This window comes from Diabrotica undecimpunctata, chromosome 4, assembly GCF_040954645.1.
Source record: "Diabrotica undecimpunctata isolate CICGRU chromosome 4, icDiaUnde3, whole genome shotgun sequence".
Taxonomy (NCBI): domain Eukaryota; kingdom Metazoa; phylum Arthropoda; class Insecta; order Coleoptera; family Chrysomelidae; genus Diabrotica; species Diabrotica undecimpunctata.
The window spans coordinates 1,006,714-1,031,386 of NC_092806.1; the positions used below are offsets into that span (position 1 = coordinate 1,006,714).

At 32.2% G+C, this 24,673-nt stretch overlaps 2 protein-coding genes across 5 annotated transcripts in view; both read right to left on the reverse strand.

Moving 5' to 3' along the window:
• LOC140439031 (uncharacterized) overlaps positions 1–24,673 on the reverse strand; it is a 359,260-nt gene that overhangs the window by 100,951 nt on the left and 233,636 nt on the right. For all 4 annotated transcript variants that reach the window (XM_072528668.1, XM_072528667.1, XM_072528665.1 and 1 more), the window contains one exon: positions 17,632–17,978. In XM_072528668.1, coding sequence (XP_072384769.1) covers positions 17,632–17,962 — 331 coding nt within the window. In that variant the 5' untranslated portion in view covers positions 17,963–17,978. The remainder of the gene's footprint in view (positions 1–17,631; positions 17,979–24,673) is intronic.
• Positions 22,032–23,880, reverse strand: LOC140439032 (transcriptional protein SWT1-like). The gene has a single exon (XM_072528669.1). The coding sequence runs from the start codon at positions 23,804–23,806 to the stop codon at positions 22,448–22,450; it is 1,359 nt and encodes a 452-aa protein (XP_072384770.1). The 5' UTR covers positions 23,807–23,880; the 3' UTR covers positions 22,032–22,447.

The following is a 24,673-nucleotide window of genomic DNA, read 5'->3' on the forward strand; positions in this document are numbered from 1 at the left end:
AGAAGTTTTGAGAACATACACTAACTGGAATAGATAAGTTAAGAAAACTGTAACCAGAAGAAAAAACGAAACGTGGGACAAAAAATGTGAAGAAATAAATAGATATATGGGTTGAACTTAAGTATCTGAAGCATCAAAATTTATAGAAAACCTCAGAAAATATTAGAAAGGAACAGGAAGATTAAACCCTATAAGTTTATTACAGTAGAATACTACAAATCCTTCTTGACGAAATAAAGACCACATTGCGGAATAAAATACAGAGACTTCACAATAGATTCAATAGACGGAGACGAAGTAGAACCAATCAGTGTAGACGAGATAACACAAACCTTATGTACTCAGAAGATAATAAATAGGGCTTGCTCAGGCAGGATCATCTCTATCTGTTCTGGCAGTCAAGCAGCTAGAAGGTCTTTAGAAACGCCCAAAGTCACCTCTAAGCTGGTTCTTGAGCACAACACTTGATAATATTGTGCTGACCAACAGGGTTAAGTTAGTATGGGTACGGGGATAGACAGGAGCTTGGAAGGGAACAAAACAAGATATGCTTTATCCACTCTGCCTGTGTGATCCAAACTTGTGATTAGAATGTCCTTCAGTAATATTCGGGGTAGCATACTCAAAAAGCTTCTTTCAGGTTCCAGCGAAAGTTTCAGCACTCCTGGGCCAGTTGTGGAGGATCTTATAGCTTAACTTCTCTTAGACCGTAGAAGATGCTCTCTGGTGGTCATTATGCTTACAGGCCACTGTAGACTCAGAAAACTTCATCTACTTGGATTTATCGGATGGCCCACAGTGACGTCTTTGTAATGAGGAGGAAATCTTCTCACGTGTCCTCTAGAAGTGCCCAGAACGGGCCTCTCAGAGGTGACAGATCCTGTGCTTTGGTTTTTATGCAACCAAGCCAAATGAGGAAGTTACCCTTTAAGAGACTTCTGGCTTTCTGTGAAGAAAAGGTTAGACGTTTGGAACTGCAGAAAGAACTCAGATTTGGAGCCCCTGCTGATTATGGCAGATATAGGAGCCCGGAGCAGCGTGGCCGAAGAGAAACGCCGATGACTAGGTCCTAGGGACACTAGAGCACTAGAGGACAAAATATACAAGAGCCGAAATGTGATACACATACTGAACTTATTCCATTGGTCTCCTAAAATTAGTTTACGAACAAAAATAAGTCTTTTTGCACTAACGACTAATGCCAATCTAAATGAATATGAATGTTGGCAAATGACAATAAAAGAGAAGAAAAAACTGAAAGTGGTAGAAACGGTTTCTTTATATTGTTCTAAAGGCTTTTTGTTGTGGCATCTTAAGCGGTGTTAATAGAAAATACTTAAAGGGTATAAAAGTAATGACTGGAATAGTGGAGATAAATTTTTGAAGAAAAAGGTCTAAAACTTAGTAGAACACAAATGTTAGATTGTATTTAGAATGTTTATCTACGGATAAAGTTATTACTACAAACAATATCATAACCTTGGATAATAAAAGTACACAAAAGTATACTATACAAAGTATGTTACAGAGTAATGAAAAAACATGGAAATATATGCAGTGGACTTAGAAGGAGGAAGGACAAAATAGAAGAAGGTGAATTGTGTATTGTTTGACAGAAAGATTTCAATGAACTGAAAGAAAAACTCTAATAAATTGTGTATGCCGCTGAATATTAAGCATTTATAAAAGAAAAACAGTAAACACATGTGTAGAAATAAAAATGCGTAGATGGATAAGTTAAGTAAAAAAAGGAAAATAAAAATGAATCTATTAGTAAAAGTGTAAGAGTTAAAACAGTGGATTCAAAGATAGGTAAGGGCATTTTTAACAAAGTTTTAAGATCCTAAAATGATTAAAAGAAAAAAAAAGTAGTGGACAATGTTTGGGCAGGACATTATCTGTGAAAGCGATTAATATTGGTATAACCCACGATAAAAAATTATAGGGAAATATAATCTACTGATCATTTTTGTCTTGTAAAGTGGACATATTATTGCAATACTTCACTTTTCTGACCATTTTTCTTCACTTTAACTATCTATTGCATTTAATTGCGTATTAAATTGTATTTTAATATAAAAATATAAATAACATTTTGTCTACCGGTATAAAAATTTATGCTTTTTACACTTCAGTCGGGATTTTTTACTTTTCTGGTGATTTTCTATTTTTTTATACTTGGCGGTTGAAAATCATCCTTATGACCGTACCTTGTGTCAACTTATTCATATATGGATTTAAAAATATTATAACCACTTTTGCACTGCTGCTTGTCGTGAACCTAAACAGCTGGAATTTCTATATCGATAAAATATTCTATATGATAAAATTTTCCCTTTGCTCCTGTTCTTCCTAGTCTTTTAACAATCTTTCTAATTATCTCTATGTTTTTGACATAAAGATAATCAAAAACATATTTTGTGACAAATATATAACTTGTGATATATTATGTTATTTTCAATATGACTTTTATTATTTCTTTCCCTCTTTGAAAACTTTTTTTGTCGTTCTTATTGTTTAATAAAGTATACTGTATACTTACATGTATATATTTAATAAAGTATACTGTTTTACTCGGTCCAGTGGACCGAGTAAAACAGTATAACTATCTTGGAACAACAGTAAATGAACAATGGGATCACTCACAGGAAATAAAATGTAGAATAGAGAAGGCTAGGAGTGCATTCAATAACATGGCCAAACTCTTTAAAAGCCACAATCTTAATCTGGAGATAAAAGTAAGGCTCCTACGATGTTATATCTTCTCAATATTGTATTACGGAGTTGAATCCTGGACACTAACTGAAGCAATGGAGAAAAAACTTGAAGCCTTCGAGATGTGGCTATACAGGCGAATTCTAAGGATATCATGGACAGACAAGATAACCAACGAGACCGTATTACGAAGAGTGGGCAAAGAAAGAGAGGTGATGTATACCATTAAAAGGAGAAAGTTGGAATATCTCGGACATATAATGAGAAACAGCACTAAATACAGATTACTGAAGGTAATCCTACAGGGTAAAGTATTCGGAAAGCGAGGAATTGGGAGAAGGAGAATATCATGGTTGAAGAACCTGAGGAAATGGTTCTCCACAACAACAACGAATCTATTTAAAGCATCAGTCAATAAAATAATTATAGCCAGAATGATTGCCAATATTTGGAACGAATAGGCACTGAAAGAAGAAGATTGTTTAATAGAAGTTCGTTACATTTCCCACTTTAAGATTGTTCTTCTAGATCCAAAGCCTTTTTTGTAGTCCATATTTTTGTAAGAAATACAGCATTTGCAAAATTATATTTTATTTGTTGACCTATAGATTATATCAAAAATAAAAAGTACTAGTTATTCGTAGAATCGAGTAACTGTATCCTTATCACAATTTCAAGAGAATATTAATCTTCAGTAAAGTTCCACAGTAACATATAAACCATAACATATAAGCAGGTAAAGAAAAACTCAACTACAACCTTTAGAAGATTAAAAGAATATGATAGTTTAGTTTAAACCATGTAAAATATTTCTCCAATCAAAAATTATTACCATTGGGCTATAAATCATTAAAAATAATCTCACTAAAATGTACAAAATTACTGTAGATGCGTACGTAAAAAAGTCGTTAAAGAACCTATGCACGTGTTGGAATTTGTTTGAAGAATTTGTTAACCAATGCGTGCAATACATAATAAAGTGCGTGTTTTTATTGCCTATTGTATGTTTTACAGTCGAACAATAAAATTATTGTTCATTTATTTAAGAATTTAGAACTATGTTATAGTTTTTTTTGGACTACATTGGCTGTTTGAGAAAATTAACGTAAATATTTTACTCGGTCATGTTTTTTATTACTAAATAGGTTTGTAATATCTGCCCAGATTTAATTCTTCTTCATTCCAAAAATAAGGTATTTTTGTTTTGAGCCTGATTCCACGTCATGCTTCATCGCTCAACGCGCCATCTTTTTAATGGGCATCTTACATTTCTTCTTTTCAGTTTGTAATGTAATAATTACTTCTTCACTTTTTATCTTTTTGTATAAAAGTTTAATGGTAATTTGGTCTGTTGAGGTTGCTCTTCTAAGCTTTGATGTCGTGATTTTGCATTTCTAAGTTTATGAATTGTTATGGAAAAGATAGTTAAATATAGCTTAGAACTTAGAACATCTTGCCAAATATTTAAGAGCGTAGGCGCAAAATTTCGGGCCAATGCTTTTTAAATGCAATCATTTTTTTCGAATCCTGAGAAAACTAACAAATATTTTTAAAAAATTTAAACGCAGAATGAAAGATTACATTATTACCGAGGGCCGAAAGTCCCTTAGAATAAACAAAAAGTTTTTTTGAATAAGATATTTGAAATTAAAAATCACACTAAATTTTCTCTTTTTTTTTCACCCCTGTAACTTATTAAAATAAACATTATGGAAGTTTTCAGGGACTTTCGGCCCTCAGTAATTATGTATTCTTTTATTCTGCGTTTAAATTTTTTAAAAATACTTATTAGTTTTTTTAGGATTCGAAAAAAATTAATGCATTTAAAAAGCATTGGCCCGAAATTTTGCGCCTACGCTCTTAAGTCCAACAAACGACTTAACTAAAGCAGTAGTTAAAAGAAATCTTATATACTAAAATGCTAAGCCCTTTTCTTGTCCACCACTTTACTCAAAAACCATATTAGATAATTAAAATATTTTTCGGAATATTATTAGTATTACGTATGAGATTGTCAAGATATACTTTTGGTACAAAAATTCACTTCCGGTTTTGAGATGACCGGAAGTTAAAATTTACTTTAAGTTTTAGACCCCACAATGTATATATGGATCGAAAGGTCTCGTCGAGACGAATTTAAATATGTACTTCCGGTTGCGATCCGACACCGGAAGTGACCCGAAACGCGCATAAAACGTCAAGATAGAGCAAATCTGACACCGGATTCGTGATTAGCATGCAAAATTAACTGCTAAATGATATCCATGTCGACATTTGATGAACTAAAAATTGCATTCCAGTTTTGAAGTCGACTTCCGGTTTCATTTTTATTAGTCAAATCAATAGAGAATTCAACGTAGAGTTCAAAAATGTAAGTTCACGAAATTATCATTTATAGTTTTTGAGTTATTGATAAAAATATTTTTACTTCCGGTCATTGTATATATTGTATATTTTTCTCGCAAAATAAAAATTTCATTTAAAAAACTCGATGTCGAGTTGGTCCGCTAGTTAATACTAAAAATAGTGGTAGTAGGAGAAATACATTACTTCTGTAATTTTTTGTTAAATTTGTACACACAACTAATATCTTGCTCATATTCTATCACATGATGCTAAAAAGGTGGAAACTTACCAGGCTACGAACTAATGGGTAATACCTATCTTTAAACATACGGCACAGCCACACATAAAAATAAATGACGAAAACGCATCGATTGTTACCACCTCCTTTAACGGCATACAAACCATATCGGCACAAACCGTTTTTACAAAAATCGGCATTATCACTATCACTAACGTCTATAAACTTTCAGGTAAGCAATAACCAACTCACGATCTAGAAACTTATCCAGCGATGTATGTAAGTGTCTTTAATAGTAATCAAGAATAGTTAAAATATAAGCAAAATGACATAAATTTGGATGATTTAGTACAATTGGCTAAATATGCTCATTTATATCTCATTTTCGATAATGACAAAGGCACTTTTAAATCAGTCTCGTGGAACAGGGAGTGCAACTCTGACCTACGTTTTGTATTAAGCTATTGCAACCACGCCTCTTTGTTAGCCACAAAATTTAAACAATACATAAATAAAAAAGTGACAATCGTCTGGCAAAACAAATACTAAATTGCAAACCAAAAGGAAAAAATGTAAGATGACTGTTAAAAAGATGTAATAAAGTTAAAAGTAAATGATGATAGTAAGGCAAAAAAACTATGACATTTGTCAACGGAGACTTTGTATAAATGTATGAAGTTATCTAAAGTATAAAGTTGTTTTGTATGAATAGTTGTTTTGTCCATATAAATAATATCCACCTGTTTTCATTCCAAAGGTTGACCGATTTAGTGGTGTATCTATGTTAATTTGCTTGATATACGTACTCGCAATCGTCCAATTCCAAAGAACATTCAGAAACTCACATATGTTTTTTTAATATATAATATAATAAAAGAATTTATTAGAGTATATGATAATAATATTGTATAACAATTATTATTGAAGAAGATACACCCCTTTTTAATCATAAATAAATTTTTGTGGTTGTTCTATGCTTCATCGGTAACTTATACGAATACAACGGTACAAGACACAACAGCGATCAATATTATTCAGCACCAGAGTCATTTATTATTAATTTATTTAGCTAAATTAAATGCATATTAAAAATACGCTAGGTACTTAAAAATATTAGAGCTATTTTTAGCTTCTGTTTTTCTAAGTTATTCTATCAAACAAATTTTCATGATTTCAGATAATCCTAACTCAACTAAAATAATTTAGGAATTTATGTAAATTAGTTGAAAACTACGTATATATCTAAATACGCTCCTGATTCGTCTTTAGTACACAGTTGCAGTCTCTTCTGCCTGTCGTCAAATCAAGAAGGGTTATTTTACGAGTCCTGCATTCACTTACTCAAGATCGGAAGCCGCTTCGTAGTTACTAGATAGTCATCTTCTTTCTGATTACGCATATATACTCTTCTTACTCTTACCCTTTCCCTTCTGCGTATAGTCAGATCGTCGTGGGAACAAATGTTCACTACTTGCATACTTGCCTTTGCTGATGCTTGTTTGCAAATTACAAAAAACACAAACAGAACAAGAAACTTGAAAAATCAGTTTCGTCGGGACGAAACTTTTTTTTAACGAATCGATCGATAATTGATAAAATTCAAACTATAAATAACACTGAAGCTGTTAAAAATTAACTAAAGTTACTTCCCAACTCACCAAAAATTTATTAATTACACATGAGGCATATGTTTGCTCTTGTTTTATAATTCTAACAGATGAACCGTTTCAATGCACCTTTTATACTATTCCAAAGGTATCTATTCCTAAAAAGCATAACAGAAAGGATCAGGAACATATATTATAAAAAGTGATGCAGTTGAGGTAAGCTGAACAAAAATGAAATAAAATATATTAGACTTAGTGAGGAAGTTCTTGGCGAAAGAGAGATACATAAAAATAAATTATTTTCAGAGAGAAACATAGTTCTGCACAGAAATGAAGCAAAAATGTGAAGAACAGAAAAAGCTTACCTAAAATATATACCAATTAAGACACAATAAACTTATGACAATTACGAGACAATCAGAAATGAAACACGTGCTTTTTTATATTTTGCAAAAATATATTATCTGCCAGTACATTTTGTACCAGATTCTAGTAAATAAATTCTAGAAACCATCATCCTTTTCTCTGTTGCTGACCAATCCCATAAATCTTAGCTATGAATTAATTATATTTGACATAAAATATTTTTATAAGATGTAAATGAGTTGTTAATTGAGCATATATTTTAATTTGTGTTCTTAAAGGGTGACAGAAGTTGCAATTTATTACAGTGTCCCGCTAGGTTTATAGCGTTTAATTTTAAGAAACAAGGTGTACTAAAATAATGTTAACTTTGTATAAAACAGTGACTCATACGTTTAACTACAATGTAAATCTTAATTAAAGTAAGTTCGTTATGGAAATGAAATACGTTAATTCTTTTAATTTTTCTTGGTGCCTTTTTACTGAAGACACACAAGTTAGAACGAAAAATGAAAAGTTAGCATCATGTTATTATTTAGCTCATGGCATTTCGATATATTTATGAGATTACAAAAGACACACAGACAACAAGTTGAATTAAATTAAATTAAAATTTATTCTATATAAAAAACCTCATTTATAAATATCTACAAACAGATCTATAAGAATCAATATATTATTTGACTACAAAATAAATGGAAGACCAAGACAATTGAAAAAAAAAATGTATAGTCAGCCAATATCCATTCAGAGTATATATAAAATAAGTACAAATGATGAAAGAAAAAACAAAAACAAAACTGAAAATGCTTGAATACATAGTATGTGGTCTAAGATTTAGCATCCTTTTGTCTAGTTCTGTAGGGATTTAGTTTAAAGCAGCTCTTTTAAGTAGTTGATTAAGCGAAAAACATACCTGAAGAAGCAATTTTTTTACTGCTTTTTTATTTCCACTTTTTAACAATAATATGATTATTGTTGTATTCGTGATACTGCAAATGTTTCTTGCGTTTAGTATTTTATTCATTAGGATCTTCATGAGTTTCAATAACTGGAAATCATAAAGAAAGAGGAAAATTAGAACCACTGGAAAGTAGAAACCAATGAAGAATTATAAACAAATTTGAAACTTAGAAGAAAGCAATAAAGAATGTAAAATGATTGTGATAAAAACATAAATATAGGTGAAGTTGTCAATATAAATTACCGACAGAAAAAAGTATGGATTGGTCGAAAGAATTTATAAGGAAATAGGAATAAAATTAAGGAACAAGGAAAGACCAAGAAAAAAATTTGTAGAAGAAATGAAACAATAATGGACATGCAAAAATGTAAGTAATAAATAAAATAATAACTACAATTAGTTCAGATACCTTTTACAGGACGTAAAGAGAAGCTGACAGAAAAAAATTATTAAGATGTATAATATAATAGTCTCCCGTTTTATACCGCTGTCGCGGCTTTCGCGGCTTTCGCTGTCGCGGCTTCAACCGTCTATTATTACCCCTGGTTTTACCCAAGGTAATCATTTTTATTCAGGCTGAGTCGACCTGGGGCCTATAGACATTTTTAAAATGTCTAGATGTTCTTGCCGGCGGTGGGATTCGAACTCCGGACCACCGGCTTGCGAGTCAAGCATCCTACCGCTTGCGCTACGCAGGCCCAGTATTAAGATGTACAATACTTAAAATTATGTAATGCAAAAAAGATATGAATTACTTTGAATCACAAAGAACTCATGCCTAAAAGACCTGAGGAGATGGTTTATCCGCTCATCTACAGAATTGTTTTAAGCAGCAATTTTGTAAGCTAGAGTTGCTAGTTGAAACGCCAACCTTCGAAAGGAGACGGTGTAATAAAAAGAAAAACACTCCCTGGAAATTTTTTTCGTTTCGGCTGCAAGATTTCGTTCCGTTTTTTTTTTATAAACTTTGAGAGCTCATATTTTCCTTTAGGGATTAAATTTTTGAAGAATGTCTTAATAACTTGGTTGATTGGCTCTTACTTATAAAAATAAATTAGAAATATTTACATACTTCATGCATTTTAGTAACGTACACTGTTCATTTATTTTTAATTACAAAACATCATAATATATTTGTTAGTTATTTATAAGTTACATTCCCTGTAATTGTTTTAAATGCATAACGACTTTATTGTATTTTAAATGTTCGTCTAATTTATTCATGAGCTTGATCAACCAACCGCAGTTAACGATCGACGTAACTGGATTAAAGCAAAAAAGTACCTAGTGGTTTTATTCACTACTTCATAATTTCTGTATTCGATATCTATAAAAACAGCCAGTAGTGTAGTCGTTCAAGCATCACTCTCAAACATGAGAGATCCGGTGAATCTCAATCGATGGGATTTGCTGTTTTTCTTTTGATTTTTGTGCAGTTTCAATTAAGTTGTTGATTTAAAAGATTTATAAAATGATAACCAATACTATAATATAGAATAATCTGTATTTGAATTTTATATCAAAGAATAGTGATTTTATAATTGAACAGATTTTAAAAATACCTCATCAATTTTGTCATATATCGTGACCATTGAAAATTTTTCTAAGATTTGTTCACGTTGAGGGATATGCACGAGAATTGACTAGCCTATACGATATTGTTCCGAAAGATAATCAGCAATGATAATCGACGCGGTTCAAATCGGAAGACTGTTGAGTTTAATATTAATACTGGTAATAGTATTAATCTTAGCACTAGATTTAATTACTAAGTTATCGGGAAGAACCTCGTTAAGAATTTAAAACTCAACATTTTGGAGCTAATATCAAGAGGAATATGGTTCAGTTAGAGTTCAGGGTCTCAATCTACCTACTTCCTTCACTTGTGACGTACCAATATCTTGTTCCTCAGAAATACAAGAACCTTCAAACATCACTAAGGTTTCAATCTGCCTACTCATTGTTACTCGACACTCGAAGTGATATTAATACTTAGAAAGCGTCAGGATTGTTCGTATAAATTGGCCAGCTTCCAGACCCGACCTCAATCCAATCGAACATCTACCGGACACACTGTGAAGATGAATTCAAGTTCGACTACCTCGCCCATACAACTTGCCTGAGCTTAGTGCAACTGTTCAGACAATATGAGATGAATTGGACCAACTTCATAATCAAAATTTAATTACCACGATGCAGAGACGTATGCTAGTTGTTTTAAGTAACATTAGTAGTCCGTTACAACTGTTTTTTAACAACAAATCTACTTTTCATTCCTTCAATTTTCGAAAAAAGCTTTTAAAAGCTTAGTTTTTAAAAATAAATAATTTTTTCTTAAAAAATGTATTTGTTATTTACATTTAATGTTCGTCCCAAAATTTATGCCCAATCTTTAAGTGGCATCTCCAACAATGTGTCTTCTTTTCTATATAATAGGCGTGGATCGAATTATAATATCCTAATAATTTAAACAAGATAATCTTTGCCTGGGAGCAATTAGATGACCTTTGCCAGAAGCAAGAAAAGCGCGGAGGTTACCTTTTATTAGTACCACATCATCAATATTCAAGGAGTCAGTAGCGATGTTCCACTTACTTCTACTTTGGGTCATATTTAAATAACCTATTGACAGCCTTTTCCAGAAAGTTTGATGGGTTTTGGAAATTTTTTGAGTATTTATGAAAGATCTAGTTCTGGTGACCTTGTGAGATTTGTATCTATAAGGAAGTTTTAAAGCCTTAGCACAGAGAGATTATTATAATCATTTAAGAGCCATTTAAAAGTCAATCGAAGCCATTTTGAGTCGACATGTTGCCAAAATGGCTTCGATTTGACAAATTATTATATAAAAAACTTTACGGTCAAAAGAATCTTTCCTACAAGACTAAAAAGATGGTACTTTTAATTCCTACCTTATGAAATCCAAATTAAAAAGAGTTTCGAGGCAGTTCAAACTTAAAGATAATAAAGATATAAAAATAAATAAAGATGGTACTTTTAATTCCTACCTCATGAAATTCAAATTAAAAAGAGTTTCGAGGCAGTTCAAACTTAAAGCAAATAGATATTTCAGAGCAGAAATTAGTGGTTCCTTCAGAGAAGTTCTTTTAAATGGTTAGTTTAACTCAAAATGCTGATTGCGGGTACCATATATCATTCATTTAATAACTGTGTGATTAGATGATAGTAACAGGGGATGTTTCTGTTTAAAAGAAATAGGGCAAATATATAATAAAATAAATGATTTACTTAACTCTTTGATTTGATTGACAGAATGAAGTACAAATGGATTCCATGTAAATTTACTTATTGAAATCCATGAAAATATGTAAACTTGATATTGTGACATTTTTCTAAGGGACCTCAAGTACTCTTTCAGTAAGAGAAACACCTAATAAGATACCAAACGATTATTCTCACCAAGAAATGGTTAATTTATTTTTTATTGGTGTTATTCAAGTTTTTAATTCTATGAGGCGGGACGTGACGGTGTTGTAATTGTACAAGACTCACATATACAAGTAATGCTACTTGTATATTATATCTGTGAGAATGGGCTTAAAAGCTTAAGTGAAACAATATCGGATATAGGCAGTGGAATTGTCAGGCATCTGGGAAATGTTATTGTCGATATTTATTGGAATGTATACAACATTGATTTTCAATCAGAGATTATTAGATCATCCAGTATTTCACTGTCCTAATCTAAGGATAATGATCAGAGACATTATAAGAAACGTCTACAGTATAACGTAATGGGTGACAGTAATCGTAAGAGGTCATACACATGTGAAACATATGCCAATACTTTTCTTTTTGTTAGGAAAGGCGCCTTTCCACAAACGAGTGGATCCATTAACTAAGTCTAGATTGACTTCTAAAGTAGGGGCCATATTTCATTATTTTAAAAGAATTTGGAACGTAATTTGGATGTATTTTATGGATTTGTAAACGGTAGCTGTACAGAAGCGAGCATAGTTGAGCACAGTAATAACACGTGCATAATTTTATTCAACTGTGATGTTACACAAGTTTCCATAAATACGTATGTATATGAAGAAACATTTACAGAATATTAAACGACAAGATAATAAGAGACAGAAAGCTCAAAGATAGAATAAACCACAAAACCATTTAAATGATCAGATGATATAGAAAATATGCTAAACCGAGACGAAGTCTATGTCCAAAGTAAGATGTCCTTAATTGGTTAATACATGTAGATAGTATAATATTTTAATCCTCGTCTATCCCCTTGCTTGATTATATCGGCTACAACTCCAATGACAAGTTTCTTCCAATCTTCTCTTCATTTCGTTTATTCCGTCTACCAATTTCTTTCAACGTTTTTTCTTTCCGTTATATTCTGGTTAAGTTATTTTATGTAATTTATCATATTGCAGATGCCTCCAAAGAAAACAATTCTTAACAATTTTTTAGTGAAAACAATTAACATTTCTTGCAATAGAATAAGTAATTTTGTGCTAAATCCTAATCCTTTTCTGAAAACTATTTTGTTTTCTATTCCTTTTTTTTTATAGCTGTCAAAGTATTTGTATTTTGTCTACAGTACCCACTTCATCCAAGTTTTTTTTCTATGTGGCAAAACCACCGATATTATCAATGTGGGTGTAATTTCTTGTTATTTCCAAATTGTCTTCAACAAATCTCATTCTTTCTAAGAAAAGAGTCTTATTCTTTTTTTCACTCAAGTTTTACCATTTTATATATATTATCGGTCTCTAATGAAAATGGGTAAAATAGTTAAACCCAGAGTATACACAGCAAATGATTTTAAGGGGTTTAGATGTATCAAGACGACATCAAGAAAATATTAGTTAGATTATAAAATGATCGTTTAACTGTGTATGATTTAGAGTGGAATATAAAAAAATGTCGTGCGATAGGAAATTCAACTACCACATTCCTTATGTTGTAAGTCTAGGAAATTGAGAGGAATATAAAAGCAGAATAGTAAATGAACCTCGGGGATAAAAAATATGAGATAGTGGAATGTCAAAAAGCCATTAGAATTGTTTTTTTCTGCTGTATACAAAACTTATCTGAATCAGAATACTCTTTACGCCCAATCAGGATATGACACTATGAGAAAAATTAAATAATGAAAATCTGGTAATAAACAACCGAGTTAATATATTAAATGTAAATAGACAGTATACAGATAAGGAGTTCCATGGAGCTAGGAGAATTACATTTCGTCTTGTTCTAATTATAATTTTTATTTGACGGCTCGGTATCAATATCATAAGTATACACTTCAAGCCGACAGTTCAATGGTAGGAAAAAGGTCATACTACTTAATAAAACGGACAAATATTTATTTCCACGCAAGTGTAAGTTCAGTTTAAAGCCTCGTTTGGGATCCAGCCAACCTGAACGCGATTTATCGGACACGACGAAAATGTTACGAATGAAAACACACACAACTTTTCGGTAGAATTCTAAGGACAAGCTCGACACGAACACACACTAAATATTGATGCTTTTGTAAGTTGTGGTATATTTTATGCAAAAGAAGGGCGTATTATTTTATTTAACCGCTTTATCGCCTTAATTATTGAGTTATTATCTTTTTATATCACTTCGTTTTAAGTTAAGATTTTTATAAGTGAACTCGTTGTTACCCTATTTATATTTAAGGGTCCTTTTGCTATACTCCCCACTCCTTTGTTCTTGGCAAGAAACAGAATGATGAAAATAAATTAAAAGATTTTTTTATCTTCAAAAACCGTACTGAATGAAGATGGTCAAATAATTGTGTAGTAATTAGACACTACGAGTTAAGAACAAACCACGGCACACAAAACCATTTTGCCAAGATTGACAATCCCATAACATCTTCCCAGTCACAAATTTTTAAGAAAACTAACATTCTTTGAAAAATTGGACTGGGACTAATCTAAGGAAGATCAAAAGATACTGATACAGTTAAAAAAATATTAAACACAAACTTTCTTAGTGAACTGAGCATAATTTAAAATAGAGACAATTTAAATAATAGCATAAAAAGTGCAATACATATCCCTGAAAGAACATTATCAACCTTCTGGCTTTAAAACCCTGCGTGGATCCTAGCCTCCTCAAGAATTTTTCTCCAGTCGTCCCTATCCATCGCCTGTCTCCGCCAAACACGTATTCCCATATTTCTCATGTCTTCCTCGATGTAATCAAGGAACCTTGTTCTGGGTCTTCCACTTCTTCCCTGACCAATGGGTCTATCAAGGAGCTTTTTTCTAGCTGTTTTATTTTGTTTTGGGACTGGGTGTATTATTGTTTTGTAAAGTTTTATTTTTGTATTTCTCGATATAATTGTGGATTTAAGGAGGAGATTGAGCCCAAAATAGCATCTGTTAATCGTGCAATTTCTGCGGTTTATATCTGTGGTAGTATTATTTTCAGTGTTAAGGATCGCTCCCAGGTATACAGAGATCCCTGAAAGAACTTTAACGTTTATAATGACATTTGAACAAGAGTTTTAAGACCACTACTTAATCCAAATAATATTCTATATAATGTAGATTGACTAAAGGTTATAATAATAAATAATTCGGTTTTAAATAATTCGTATAATTTTCTATATCGTGCATTAAAGATTTGTCATTAATAAAATCGTAAAAGAAGCGACTGGATAATTGGACTAAATAATTAGAATCTAATGAAAGTTAACGATGCCCTCAAAAGATCGAAAAACGGTAAAGCAGCAGGACCTGGAGACATCCCAATTGAGTTGGTAAAGTATGGACCAAAAATATTATATGAAATGTTGGTCCAACTATTTAACAAATGCTTAAAAGGACAAAATATCCCTGATGATTGAAATGTTGGATACATCAGCTCAATATTCAAGAAAGGGGATAAACGCAAATGCTCTAATGATAGGGAAATAACTGTTATCAGCTCAGTGAAGAGGTTGTACGGTCTAATAATAAAATCAGAATATGAAGACATAGAAGAACAAAATGGATTTCGTGCAGGAATATCGTACACTGATGGTATATTCGTTCTGCAGCAGGTAATCGAAAAACGGAAGGCAAGGAATCTATCTACCTACCTATTGTTTGTAGATTTAGAGAAGGCATACGTAACGGTACCTTTGAAAAAACTGTTTCAAACATTGATGAAAGTAGGTCTCAGTAGAGAGTATATAAATGCTATCGCAAATGTATACAAAAATGCAAGAAGTGTTGTTAAAGAAGAAAAACTTTATATCTGAAAAAATTCCAATAATAAAGGAGTTAAAAGAGGATGTTGTCTATCTCCGACCTTATTTAAAATATATATTCAATCATCGTTAGAGAAGTAGAGGTAACAAGTATCCGGAATGGGAATAGACATAGGCGGTGGTAAATGTCTAACAACTTTATTTTTCGCAGATGATTAGGTAGTCGTAGCGAATGATAAGGAAGACATGGACTAAATGTTTAGAAAACTAAAAAAAGAATACAAAAAAATTCGCCTTAAAATTATGCAATGAATATAAATATCTCGGATCTATAATATATAAAGAAGGCAATACCAAACGAGACTTCGACAACTGCATGCAGCAGGGAAAAAAAGCAGTAAACATTCTAAACTCTCTACTATAATTTAAAGATATTAGAGAAGAAACGAAATTGACAATATATCGAACCTTGATAACTTATGGGGCAGAAGTTTGGCAGATCACGAAAAAAGATAGAAAAAGAATAGAAGTAGTAGAAATGGATGTTCTAAGGAGAGCATGTAATGTATCCAAAAAAGATCATATCAGGAATAAAGATATTAGAAGAAGGACAAATACTGTATATTCCAATGTAGACAGAATTGAAACGAGACAACTAGTGTGGTATGGTCACGTGAAGCGGACGAATAAAGATAGATGGCCAAAGAAAGCTTTAAATTAAATACCACAACAAAGAAGAAGAAGGTGAAGTCCTTCATTTGCCTGGAAACATTCTTTACGAAAGACTACAAGTTTACACAGTTATAATAGTTGGAAAATACCAGGTCGGATTTACTCCAGAAAACAAATCAGATCCTGAAGAAAACATTAGAATTACCATTGAAACCCATCACCTATTAGTGGACTTCAAGGCCGCATACGAGAGTGTCAAGAGGGCAGTACTATACCAACCAATGCGTGAGATTGGTATACCAGAAATACTTATCCGATTAACGAGAATGACAACGTATAACTTAAAAGCCAGCGTTAGGACACAGGGACAAAATTCTCGATCCTTTAGGATTGACTCAGACAAGGGGATACCCTCCTATTTAACATTGCCTTGGAAAAGGGTCCGAGACACACGAATTAGATATGGTGCTATTATTAACAATAGATCGATACAAATATTAGCATATGCTGATAAAATTGACATAATAGAGCAAAGCAAGCGAGATATTGAGCAATATTTCCTTGAATTATAAACGGCGACAAAACAGGTCGGTCTAGTCATCAACGAAGAAAAAACAAAGTACATGTTGGTTACTAAGAATTCTATAGCAAATGAGAAACGGGACACAGCACTTGGATTCATATCTTTAAACGTGTTGTCAGCCTCACATTACCTTGACTCGCTAGAGACTACTACCAATAAAACAAACGAAGAAATTAAAAGACGAATAAACCTAAACAAATAGACGCTATTTGTAATAGACGTATTACAAATAGCGAATAATATGGACTCCAAAAACAATTCCGCTCAAGAATATTTAAAGAAAAACTAAAATTATTATATACAAAACTCTGTTCAGGCCAGTCCTTACATGTGGGGCGGAAACATGGACTCTAACGCAGAAGGATGAAAGACTTCTGGGAATATTCGAGCGTAAGATACCCTGCAAATGATTTAATTTTGAATTATACCAACTTTTTAATGAACCAGATTTCATAACGTTTATTAAAACACAGTGACTTAGACACACCGGATACATAATACGAATGCCTGACAACATGATTGCAAAAAATCCAACGAAAGAAATACCTATAGAAAGAAGAAGCAGAGGCTGGCCGTGAATTAGGTGGTTAGATGGAGTTGAGATCGACTTAGGTATACTAGATCTCAGAAAGTAACAACACGTTGCCAGAAAACGAACAGAATCGCAACTAATCTTAAAGCAGGGCCAGGATACATAGAGAATTATGGAGCCAAAGATAATGACGATGATGATATTCGACGAACGTGTATCATGAAAAAATCATATCGAAAGATTAACCTCTTCTCCAATTTTTTTCAAGGAAGGAGTATGTCACTAAATAAAAGGTCAAAGTAAATTCTATGGAGCTCACATTTGCACATCCTCTATTAATCACATATATAGTATATTACTGCTAGTGTATTTTATTTATTTGCTAATAAATAATAATGATAATAAACTCTAAACGATAATACACTTACCAGGTAAAGAATCCGCATTAGAGCTAAAGAGCACACACAACCCAGTCTCGTAATTGACACTCTGACAGCTTTCATTTCCTTGACATGTTTCTAAACAATCCGTAAGCATCAGCGTTCCAGGAATCGAGTCTAACACATTTCCGGGCGCCGAGAATACGTTTCCGGTGATGAGCTCAAATCCGATCATCTCCGGATCACAGTCGTCGAGCGGTGACGGTGGAGGTGGTGCTGCTTTTTCCGGAGTATTTATTATTTCCGTTTCTGAGTCGACTGTTTGGCAAAAACAGCCGTAAAGCGATAAGAATAAACTAAGTTGTAGAAGCCAAGACATTGTTGACTAGAAGATTCTGAAAACAAAAAAAAATGTTAGAAGCATAATAACTCATATACCAATCTTCTTGATACAATTATAGATAAAATGTAAGGAATGCAACGAAAGAAAAACTACAATTTGTGTTTGTATATATTGTGGTTGTATAAATATGGATATTCTAAAATTAACATTGCTAGAGAAAAAAGTTACAAACAAAAATACTAATCGGTGATAACAATGTATTTTTAATTAGTTCGTCAACTCAACTGTGTGCTCGTAAATTTAATTGGCAATCTAAAATCCATCCATGCTGAAAAAAATTAACAAAACTCTCTCTTTCTCTCTCTCTCTCTCGTCCTCTTCAATCCTGATCCCCCATAGGGAGGACAGTGATCATGGTAATGTCGTGTATCGTCCTTCTTCAAAGAGCTCTGGACCTTTCTTTTAACCCATGCACATGTCTTTTGCATATTCCAGTAATTTGGCCGATCCATCTTGTTGGAGATCTTCCTCGTGATCTTTGGCCTTTTACCTTTCCTTGTAAGATAAGTCTTTTTATGTTTTTTGTGTCTGCTCTCATAACTAGTCCAAAGTATTTTAATTGTTGGAGATGGACTTTGCTGGATAGCTATTTGCTGACTTTTGCTAATAAATAAAAATAAAAAACCACAATACTAAAATATAATTTGTGTTTTTGCAATGTGCTAATATTTTATTCAGTCCTTACATCCTGCAGTATATAAAATTTGTAGTATATATCACTTTACAAAAAGCCACAGACATAAACATGCATGAAAAAATTGTTTACCACTAATAGCAGGGTTCATGATACAGTTATTCCGAAACCCATTCAAGTGGTAAAAAATTCATTACATGACTCGATGTTCGTACTGTGCGGCCATCAGAAAGCTATAATTTAATTTTCGGTTTTCTCTTCCTATGTAGAAAAAATGATTGAAGACCGGCATGACTGTTTTTGTCGTGTAATAAACTTATTTACATAATTAAATCACGATAAACAAAATTTGATTAAGATCTAACATCGGGACAGGTTAGATCCTATTGCTGAAATATCTTTCAGCGGCATTACATGAATAAATTAGAAAGGGATTTGACATCATGTAGGATACCATGTTGTTGGACTTTACTTGGGAATTGGAAAATTTGCCGAGCGACACAAATATCAAATTTATAATTCATTAACCATATTTATAAAATTTCAAATCAATATGCCATTTCAGCGTTTGTATACAACTTATTTTTAAAATATGATTTAAAGGGTATAGAAATCAATGACTGTATATAAACATGATCTAATGAAAATGAGGCCTTAGTTGACGCCATAGACATATAATACAAGATAGACTGATCGTTGCAATACCAACCTGTTCCTTCCAAGATGGTATTTTGTTAAGGGTGATAAACTTTGTAAAAACAGGTTGGCAAAATAAATGCAGAATTGTTGATCTTATACCATATTTCTTAAAAAGAAACGAGCTTTCTATTGAAACCAATGTTTGATGATAAGTATAAGAGTGGTAATCCCCATTGAATTACGTGAAAGTATTTTGAAATTATATCATGAGGGGCATATAGGTATCGTTTGGTCTAAAATGTTGACCAGAGCAGTAGTTTGGTAGCCTAAGTTACAACAGGATATTAAGGCAATGATCAATAGGTATTAGGTATGCCAGTTAACGCAAAATAATTCTGAAAAAGCTTTAATAGCTTGGCCTGAAACTAAAAATGTATTTGAATGAATACTGGTTGATTTTTTTTAAATACCATTGCACATTTTTTATTATTGACTCTAATTCAAAGTGGGTTAATATAAATATTATAAAAAAGGGTACTTCAATATTACACCCTCAGACAAGTTGAAAGTAACTTTCGCTTTGATGGGTTTGCCATTTATGCTATTGTGTGACAATGGTCCACCTTTTAATGCTATTAAATTTACAAGATTTTGTCAAAACAGTGAAATAACCATTCTAAAAAGTCCACCATACTACCTTCAGTCAAATGGGTGTGTAGAGCGATATGTTCGAACAGTCAAAACTGGATTGGAGAATTTTCCTTCAAAAATCTGGGCTCAGTATATCTGAGCAGCAAGTGGTAAATTTTCTATTTGATTATAGAAATAAACCAAGTCTTAGTACTGGGTTAAGTCCAAAGGAAATTGTTTTCAAAGTTTAACTAAGAACCAGAATTCTTCTTCTTCTTTTTATGTAGACATGACTATCTCTGTTTTTTAATGTGAATCCAGTAAATTGTCGTTCCATCGCTTACGTGGTCTTCCTACTGATCGTCTTCCTATTGAGGAACCGTCTCTTGGCGTCTATACTAGTTTATTTGATGTCATTCGGCTTATACGATCGTTCCATTCTACTCTTCTATTTTTTACCCAATCATTAATGTTTTCCACCTTGCATCTACGTCGTATATCTGTATTTCTAGCACTGTTTCACAGTGTTTTATGTGTGAGGTCGTGTTTCTACCGCGTTTGTGATTATTGATCTGATGACTATTTTGTAAATTCTGCCTTTCTGCCTTCCATATTGTTTTATTCAGGCAACCTGTGGCTCCGCTTGCTCTCTTTACCTGATCTTCCACTTCTGTTTCAAGCTTTTCGTAGATCGATAATATTTAAACTCCATCACTTGTTCTATTATCTAACCTTCCAGCTCCAATTTACATCTCAGTAAATTTGCTGTTGTAACCATGCATTTTGTCTTTTTTTTTTGGAAATTAACATGTTAAATTTTTTAGCGGAATAGAACCAGAATTGACTTTTTAAAACACAGAAAGTTATGCTCAACAGAAATGATAACTATGTAAAACCAAATGTTTTTACTATAGGCGAAAAAGGAGTGTTAGTAGGCAAATTCGAACCATATGATAAGGAAAAATGGGTAAAAGAGGTTAGGGTAAGATGAATAACTGCAACTACATAATTTGTAAACGTATACGGTAAAATTATATATAAATATATGAATAATTTGGGAAAATTAACAATCACAGGTGTTAACTTTGATTTAGAAAAATGTATTAAGTTTGTATCAGTCCTCCTCCTAAGTGCCTTCTCTGTTGAGGTTGGCGATCAATATGGCAAATTTCTCTCTATTCTGGGCTTGATAAATTAATTCATTTCCTTTTGTGTGAATCCAATCTCTGATGTTTCGTAGCCGAGATTTTTTCTTTCGTCCTATGCTCCTTTTACCTTGAATCTTGCCTTCTAATATTACTTGGAGCTGCTCAAATTCCCTATGGCACATTATGTGTCCTAGATATGACGTTTTTCTAATTTTGATAGTATTGACCATTCTTAGCATTCGGCGATACATCCAAATTTCAAATGAATTTAATTTGTTGACTTCATACTGTTTTTATGTCCAGGTCTCACAGCCATATAGTAATAGAGACCACATATAACACTTTAGTGTTCTCAATCAAATTGTACCAGTATCATACCGGCAATAATCTGATTCCTATAGCTAAAATTCCAAGTTCTGATTACGAAAACACAGGAAATATTATACAGTAATAGGTAAAGTCTTTTATTCAAATAAAGGCAGCGCATAGTAGTAGCATGTTAAATAAAAATTTTTAATTAAACCAACAATCTTGGATTTTTATAATAATTTATGTATTTAGAGCGTTTGAATTTAGTTTGTTTTATGTTGTTTCTTCTGCTTCAGCAATATTCAATTTTCAGCACCGAACGCCGCCACAGATCCATCACTGTATGACAGCGATCTCAAGTATAAGATTTCAATCAAGAATTGTGATATATGTAATCATAGTTTAGCCGAAAGCAACGAAATGATTTTTCGTTGCTCAATTCCTGTAGCGATTTCGGCCTTTGATGTTCACCGCCTTCTTCGAGCTTAGCTAATGACGATATGCTAATAATGTTTTCGAATTATGCATGCCTAGTCTCATTTGCTGCAAACTGATGGTTTATGAAAATAACAACGCAGAGGTTATTACGGAAAAGGAAGATACAATAGCTAATGGTTTTCTATCGTAAGTTCCAAAATATTCTCGATGAACTTACGAAAGATTTAAATTAATATAATTCTGTTTATTTCTAATAAACTTCGCATAAAGTGTAAATACAAAATATCGCATAATGAATGTTGAAAAAAGAGAATGAAGGTTTATTCAGGGCAAAAATAGTAGAAACAATGTAATAGAACATAAAAGGATGTCCTTTGGATACAAAGAAATAAAATTTGGAGGAAGATGGCCAGTATTATTAAAGATACTGCTCTTAAAATGATTTGAAAACATTTAGGAAAGAAGTTTTAGTATAAAGAGTGCTGCTGATGGTCAAAAGAAGTTCAAAAAATAAAGGTGAACAGAAAATTCTATGAACAGTAGTAAAAAATAGGTCGAGTACAAATTTTCAAAATTATAAAAAATCTTTTCTATATAAACTGTATTCAATATTCTGAACTATAAAAAAATTGTTTCTTAAAATAAAAGAACTTCCCAGTTACACTAATTATTTATTATTTTTGAATTCCATTTCGTTATTTCATTTATAGCACTACTGGACGACAGTCTGAAATTTTCCAAGTCTTGCAGAAAAATGCAAAGATCAAGACAAAGTTTTACAAACTTTTTATAAGGATCTGAATCATTAGAAAGATCTTCGCCAGAATTGAGCAACTGAAACAATTTGTCCACTGTGCACTTAAACTGTTTCATGAGCTTTTCTTGAAAAACTGCAGTCCAATACTTCTGAAACCGTCTCAGACATTCAAAAAGAGACCAAGGAGGTCCGGATAGCATATCCATTTTTAACCAGACGTCACCATAAGCATCTTTAGCACACTCACAAATAACTGCAGAACACAAAGTACTTAGTGTTTCCATAATTTTTGCACACTTTGTAGTTTTTGAAATAATTGATGTAATTTTTACAATGATTTCTTTGGAAGACACAGCTAGAATGTCATTGATCATAGCTTTATTTCTTAGATTAATATCATTTGACAGCAATATTACCACTTCGTATTTTTCCAGTGCTTGCAAACACGTTCCAATAATTTTATCGTCTTGGCTTATTCCCACGTATTTTTGATCACTCATATCACTAACAGATTGTCCTTTAACTCTGGGATCCTTTTTGCTGATGAATTCATTAATGCATTTGATCGCCTTGAGAGCTTGATATTTTAATGAATTTTCACCTGGTCTGTCTTTCATTTCATCGAGCTCAGTTATAACCATCCATGGGATGTAAACTAGTGGTTTAATCCATCCTGCTGTTGTTAATTCGATGATATTCCTAATTATTGAAAGATCTGAGATAAATACATTGGTGTCTACTACGATGCATACGTACGGCTCTTTAAACCCTTTATTATCCTCTTGTTTCTTTGTAGTTTCTTCAGTTCCTACATTGGTTAAATCAGTTTTGAAGCCTGGGTCTAGTATAAACTTCTTCGTTGATACTTTCTCACATGAGTCGTTTGATTTTCGTTTGCCACCACTATTTGCCTTTTCGTCATCCTTTTGATTTAGAACTTTTGGTTTATCTTTACCTACATGAATCTCACTTTCTTCTGGTAAAGTAATTTTATCTCTCATCAATAAATCCATTTGTAACGAATATTTAAGTTTGTTTAGTCTATTTTGTGCCAAATTTCTAGTAATTACAGGAGGAGGTATTAATCTATGACATTTTCGTTTTGCAGTACAGCTGTCGTTTGTAGTATCTGAGTTATTTCGTTTTTGGGCTTGCCTCTTCGAACTTTCGGGAACTTTGTTAGGACGGGAACCTGAACAGGACGCTTCATAATTCACATTTGATAAATTTGGTGTAAGTTTAACTTTTTTTTGATTATTCGACATAACAAATTATATATATTGTGTTTGTAAAAATGACAAAAATATCGGTTGACGTAAGAATATGTCATCTGTGAGAATAAAATACTTATAATTTAATATCGTGGAATAGGTTAGATGTATTATTGAAAAATTTGAATTCTATGATGATAAGATAGTTATTATCTATAGATTAATACTATAAGTTATTTTGTAGACAAATGCACTCACATTTTTATGTAAATTTTAAAATGATACAAAGATTTCGTGATTAGTTGTGGGTTGAACTATGCTCTTTAATACTTAATAATTAGTCTCTATAAGTAGTTTACTTTAAAAAATTTTGAATTTTACATATCACTGCATTTCTTTCGAATTACTTTAATTGACAACAGCAACAATTTTACAATAGTTGTTAAAAACTCTAACAAAATAAGAAAACTATTTAGAAACTTAATTCTTCCAACCAATTAAACAGTCACTTTTCTCTTATATACATTTTTTGAAGTTCCATATCTTACGAGACATCTCGGGAGATGTTAGATAAAACAGTATTAATATAGCACTTATATTATACGATATCGAAGGAAAGTAAGAATTTATCTGTAAAAACCGTTGACTAAGAGAATTTTATAAAATCGCTAATATTATTTGCGTATGTATATAACGATATCCTGTCTCTAATCAAGTCTCCACATTCATGATAGAATTTGTTAAAAAAAAAATCAATTAAATCTTACTTATTTGATCTCTAACCGGACGAAGACTGAAGTGATTTTCATGCGTAGTACTTGTGCTAATTATTTTTTATGGGTTTACGTAAAACGTCCGTGATTTATAAGTAGCTTTTAATTGAACATCCTGTAGACAGCAATTAAAGAGAATGCTTCTCTT

Excerpts from the sequence above, each read along its gene's own strand:
- LOC140439032 (XM_072528669.1), bottom strand. The coding sequence starts at position 23,806 with ATGTCGAATAATCAAAAAAAAGTTAAACTTACACCAAATTTATCAAAT.